The 6607-nt window shown below is 38.4% G+C and overlaps 1 protein-coding gene across 1 annotated transcript; it reads right to left on the bottom strand.

The window, feature by feature from the left end:
* Nucleotides 1–4833: 4833 nt before the first annotated feature.
* On the bottom strand, nucleotides 4834–5799 carry LOC143825342 (olfactory receptor 6N1-like). The gene has a single exon (XM_077313367.1). It carries the CDS (start codon nucleotides 5797–5799, stop codon nucleotides 4834–4836), a length of 966 nt encoding a protein of 321 aa, XP_077169482.1.
* Between the last annotated feature and the right edge of the window lie 808 nt (nucleotides 5800–6607).

Below are 6607 nucleotides of genomic sequence, written 5' to 3' on the forward strand. Positions count from 1 at the left end.
CATGTCACTGTTCATTAAAATGCCTACTGCTTCATGATGTGTTTACACAGAGTGCCAGTAACCATCTCCTACTGCTGTAATCTACTCAGTTTTTTAAAGTACTGCCTATTTACTCCACATCTATAAACAATGTAAATAAAATGAATAAATACCACTCATAATGTCTCTGGTGCTAATGAGTAAAATTTTCTTTCACTGGAAATACCAGAAAGATATTTGCAAGTGAATACATGTCAGGATGCTTCAATTCCTGTCAGGCTGGGTATGAGGGCTTAGGAATGATACATACTCATTTTTTGGCTTTCAAAACAGGCCACAGCTTTATTAACAATTTAACACAGAGAGTGTTGTTTGCCAGGCAAGGAGGTGAGACCATGACATGGTCAGCCAACCATTCAAAACCTTCTCCCAAATGGCACCCTGGTAAGTCAGCTTGGTTTTCTTGTTGACCCCAGGCTTTCATTGTTGAGTTTTACTGGGAGATGTACCACCTGGGGTGCCACTAGAGGCACAGACCTCAATTTGCCTGCCCCAGGCCATCTGGCCCAGCGAACCACTTTGCCTTTCCCAGCTGGGCTTGGCCCAGTTTGCAGTTTGCCACCTCATGAGGGCCCCTATAAAGTGGTGCCCCTCCACCAAAGCTGACTCCTCCCTTTGCCGCATTCCACCAGCTGAGACATTTCAACTCACAACACCCCATAATAAAACCATTAATCTAACATTAACAGTCTAACAACAAAATTTAAGGTTGGTGGGTAGGCAGACTGGAGCTTGGCCACTGAAAGAAGGGCAGGCTTCAGGCATGAGGTGCTTAAATAGTCTCATGCCCACACACCATCCCATATGGCACACCATGTGAGAAAGTGTGCTGGTTCCTTTCTCATCCTCTGCTGCCCACCCTCCGCTATGTCAATAGTGGCACAGGTAAGTCCAAGCACATTTTTTTTGCCACTAGATCTGTGATAATCCTCCTGAAGTAGATGGACACTCTTGAGGTTCCTAAGGAGTTATGGCTGCAATAGATGGACAAATGACAGACTAAAGGATGGACCAACAGACACTTCCTTTTAAAATTATAGAAGCTGAATTAGAAATGAGCAATTAATAGAATTTTCAATAGCTGACTTCCCAATCTCATGGGAAGTTCATGAACTTAGCATCCCTGACAGAAGTTAACAGTTAATAAAATATGGTTCAGTCTGTTCAATGACAGGATCACACATAGAGTTGCAACCACTGATGTTGCTGTTGGGTTGGATCCAAGTGTCTTTTCTGCTGGAGAAAAAGAATGGCCAACAAACAAAAGCTATGCTCTTTGCCATTAGACACTCATGGATAAAAACCATGTGGTGAGTATTGTAAAAACAGACTGATTACAGCATAGTAAAAAACCTGACTGGATATAACCCTCTGTCACCTATATCATGGAATTATTGAATTTAATGCGAATCAAGCAAAATCATTCCAACCTTGTTCTCAGTCCAAAAAATCAGATAGATTCCTTGTGATTTAAAGGCAAAAGACAAACCTTCTGTCAAAAATTCTAACTTTGCAGAAAGCTCAATTGCTCTTTCTTGCTTCAAAACAGTTCACCCATGTATAATAGACAAAAAAAAATATTTGGTATTTATATCCCCCTACCTATGCTGCAACTTAGTAATTAAGAGGGGGAAAAAAACATGAGAGACTCACAGTAATGAATCCACTTGGGGTTAAAACAACAGCTAAATATGTATGTAGTGATGTCCTAAAGGAAATGTGGTGATGTACAGCACAAGATTTTTCAATCAATCAAGATCCCATCAAAATCATACCAATGCATGAAGGTTCCAAACTGATATCCCAAAACTGCCTTTTTGGGTCCCTACACTGATGTAAAATTTCCCCTCCCAAATGAAGCTCCCTGTTACACCTTGCCATTGTTCAATTCCATTGGTTATATTTAGCCCTGGGAGTATCTGGGAAGGAGTAGCACTGTCCCCCCCCCCTCCCTTGACCCAAAGGCATTGAAAAATATTAACAAACGAAGAAAGGTTTTTTTTAATTATTTACACAGAGGAATGGGTTGTTAGAATGGAGAAATCTCTTATACATAGATCAGTTAGTTCATATGCTTTCCTTACTAATGGCATGAATTCTTAGTGATGGAATCAATGCTTATTTTAACAGAGAGGTGTCTTTTTACTGGGTTCATACAAAAACAAATTTATTTAGTTTGATATTATTGGGTACCACTGAACCACTGAGCTTGGTCACAATTCTACCTAGCATACAGAGATCTTAGGATCTTAGGAAATACTCCCCTGATTTCCCTTTACAACTTACGTAGAAGTTTTCACCTCACACATTTATTTATTTGATTTCTACAATCTGGATTTGGCTGGATTTGAGAGTATTAACCTGACTTCACAAATTCAATCTGTCAAATGACTGCTCTGGTTGCCAGATATGGTGTAGATTGACTTTCTGTCAATCCAGTATTTCCCACAAAGAGTTTTTCATCTTAGATTTCAACCAGATCCCATCAAAATCATACCCTGAGCAGTCTCAGACTGAACCCAACTAAACCAAGCCCTGCTGTTTCAGCCAATGGACCCAGCTGAAGACCCTCCAAAAGATGACCTGGGGGTCTTGCTCCTTAAAGATTAGAAATAGAAATGGAGTGGGGATCTGCAGATCAAAACTCCGGTCACTGCCTTGGCCTCAAATAAATGCCTGGCAAAAGAGCTCCATCTTACAGGCCCTGCGGAACTCAGAGAGCTCTGTCAGGGCCCTCAGCTCTTCTGGGAGCTGAATTAAGAGGGATGGGGCAGTATACTAATAAAATATGTATTTATTTTATGATGTTATATAGGATTTATGTAGATTTACATCAGGAATAATATTAGCCAATTTCAATTTTTACTTCCATTTATGTAACTTAGATTTAAAATTGAATTCACACACAAACGCACACACACACACACACACACACACACACACACATATATATATATGACTACATATGTATTTATAATCATTCGGAAGCATAATGATTGGAGATCACTGGGTTGTGGACCACCAAACATTTAGGATCTCTCCCCCCCATTTCTATTAAAACCTAAATGGCAATTGATTAATATGATTTCAGATTTCTCATCTCTGCTGGTTCATCCTGAACATTCATACATCACTTTTACTTTTTGCAAGAATTAAAACTCTTTATTTTGCATTTTGTTCATCAAAGCTTTCTCACAACATGTTCACATGTTAACATTATTAGCAGTTTATTTAATTTACATTTTTTTTGCATCCAACTGTAAGTATGATCCCAATATTGGTATGATATTTAAATCTGAGATTTTTCAGAAATTACATTTGGCGGGTGTCCAATATATACAAGAAGAAAAATGTTAATATTTAAAAAGCCACCCTGACCCTGAGGCTGGCTTAGCTTCTCCTGCACCTTGGTTTAAACCATGCTGCAGGAGGTGCAGGTGGCAGTGACATCTCTCCCTATTACACATAGACCTGGCTGGGAGCATTCAATTCCCACTGCTCTGACCAATCCTAGGCTGGTTCCTCTTGCAGTTCAGTTTAAACTGAGTTGTAAGAGGAGCCAGCCCAGCCCAATCAGTATTTATTTTATTCTTCTTAGGAATTTGGATTCAGTTGCTTATCAATTCTATTTTCTCCCAAGAGAAATTCAACAGAAGGTAGGAAGGTAAGCTCTACAAAATTTCAGAATTTCACTCCACAGATGATTAGAGGATTTCAGTGTTTCTCTAAACCTTCCTATTCTCCTGCTACAGCAGCACCGCATGGTGTAGAAGGGAAAATATATGGCAGGACTGAAGTTACATCATGGTGTATTGATTTCTCTAGATGGAAAAAATGTTAAAGAAAGGCATACACTTTTTAAAAGAGAAAAGGAAAATAATTTCATAATTTCATAATTTCATAATTTCATAATTTCATAATTTCATAATTTCATAATTTCATAATTTCATAATTTCATTATTTATTTATTTATTTATTTATTTATTTATTTATTTATTTGATTTCTATACGGCTCTTCCATAAGGCTCAGGGTGGTTTACATACAACACGGGGGGATCCATGGAACAGATTAGTACATAACATAAATAAGAGGAGTCAATGACTATATAATAGTGACATCTGGAAGAAGAAATGTTCCCCATCCCCATATCCATTGCAAAGAAAATTCCCACCTCCACACACACAAAGGATAGAAAAGGTCCTACATTTCTAATAATAAATACTGAGTGGAGTCCATTCTGCTTTTTCTCTCATCCTTTCCTAATTATCCTTATTACTACCATTCTTATCCCACATGGGTTTTATCCACACTGAGGCCAAGGTCCCACCATTTTGCGGTTACTCAAAGTTAGACCAGATCCCTTTTTCATCTGCAGAAAAGCTGGTTAGATACATCTTCCATCACCCATATTTATTTGGCAAAAAAGAGAGGTCTTCATCAACTCTGTGAATCATTTCTGAGAAGTGTATAAGCTTGCATTTCAAAATAATCTGTAAGTGTTGTCCTAGAACTTTAAGCAATGGTTATCGAAACCACAAGAAGGTAACCATGAAGTTTTAACAGTTGTTGTCGTTGTTGTTGTTAGGTGCGAAGTCGTGTCCGACCCATCGTGACCTTATGGACAATGATCCTCCAGGCCTTCCTGTCCTCTACCATTCCCCAGAGTCTAGTCATCATGTTGTCAAGTGCTGATTTTGTTGGTTACTAAATGTGATTGTCCCAAATTCTAAACGTTTGAATTCTTTCTGTTATCTTTATAGAGAGTCATTGCTTTCTCTCCCTTCTAGCTTATTTCAGCCTTCCCTGGTACACTTGCCCATCATTGTAATTCCCCCTTTTGTAAAGAGAAGTTTCTTTAAAGCTGTTTTCACCTCCTTGTTCCTGAGGCTATATATGATAGGATTTAGGAGCGGGGTAACCAAGCAGTAGAACACAGCCACTAACTGGTCCATATTGAAGGAAAGGTTTCGGGTAGGCCTGACATAAATGAACATCATTGTTCCGTAGAAGATACCAACTACCGTCAAGTGGGAGGCAAAAGTGGAGAAGGCTTTTTTACGTCCAACCGAAGAAGGGATGCGTAGAACGGTGATGATAATGGCAACGTAAGAAACTATGGTTATTGTGAAGGAGCCCACAAGGATAAATGAACAGATGAAGAAACTCAGCATTTCGTTCAGTTGGGTCCTATTGCAAACCAGCCGCAACAAAGGCAAAATGTCACAGAAGAAGTGATCTACCACATTACTGCCACAGTAGCTGAGCTGAGAGATAAGCAGCACTGGTATGAATGGCAGGACCAACCCGACAATCCAGCACCAGGCAGCAATCTGAATATAAACAGTACTACTCATAATGGTATTGTATCTCAGAGGCGATCGTATAGCCACATACCTATCAAATGCCATAGCAGCTAAAAGTAGGCATTCGACTCCACCAAGACCGTGAAAAAAATATATCTGGGCAAGACAATTGCTGAAGGATACAATATTGTTTGCCCTCATGAGGTCAACCAGCATGGTTGGGACTGTGACTGAAGTAAAACAAATCTCCAGAAAAGAAAAGTTGCCCAGAAAGAAGTACATAGGTGTATGGAGAGAGGATTCGTATCTGGTGATAAAGACGATAACCACATTCCCTATTAGTGATAGCGTGTACATTATTGAGACCAGAACAAATAATGGTACTCTTATATTTTGCAGGCTGGGGAACCCCGTGATAATAAACACATTCACTCTTGTATGGTTTAAAAGATCCATCTTGCAATTGGTCCTTTACCTGAAAGGTTGAAAAAAAGAAACATTTCAATGATAGTTGTTGGACCTAGTGAATACATTCTAAGTATTTGATTTGATGTTTTTTTTCAGGTAGAATAGTTTGACAGACTAACCTAAAGCAAAGACATTCACCAAACCATATAGGAATGAAAAGCTTAGTTCTGTGCATTTTTTTTACAACATAAAAATAAAGATGATGTTTTCAAGTAATAGTAGAAAAGGAAATTCTCACACTGCTTAAGAAATGTAAGAAACATCTATGACATTCAATCAGGTAGTGGTGAAATGGCATGACCGTACTCACATTAATGGAAACAATACATCTTGAACCTAATTTTAATTCTAAACCTGTTCAGGGTACAAGGTAGGCAGTCCTTTCTGAAACAATGTTGGAAAATGGGTCTCACAGATTATCTCCAAGTAGGAAGACTGGAAAGTATAAAAAACAGGAAATAAGAAGATTAGAAAGGAGAATAGAACATGGTTGTTTTGACTTATTCTCAACCACTGCCCAGAAGATACATTCTGTCATCTTGTTTACATGTGAAGATATTCCTCATCATATAAGCCCTTTAAGAACTGAAGCTCTTTTATCAGCATATTCCTACTCTAGGGAAGTTGATCTCCAAAGAATCAGACACTGAAGTTTAAAGTTAGGAAATATAGATCCTTTTTTGACAGCCTTATTAACTTGTTTAATTGTACAAACAACACTGATTAAAGTAATGGAAAATATCCCACCAATTTTAATTGTGTTGCTAAATCCCCATGAAAGTAATATATGTTACCA

Source organism: Paroedura picta, chromosome 16 (genome assembly GCF_049243985.1).
Source record: "Paroedura picta isolate Pp20150507F chromosome 16, Ppicta_v3.0, whole genome shotgun sequence".
In the NCBI taxonomy this organism is placed as follows: Eukaryota; Metazoa; Chordata; class Lepidosauria; order Squamata; family Gekkonidae; genus Paroedura; species Paroedura picta.

Excerpts from the sequence above, each read along its gene's own strand:
- LOC143825342 (XM_077313367.1), bottom strand. The coding sequence starts at position 5,799 with ATGGATCTTTTAAACCATACAAGAGTGAATGTGTTTATTATCACGGGG.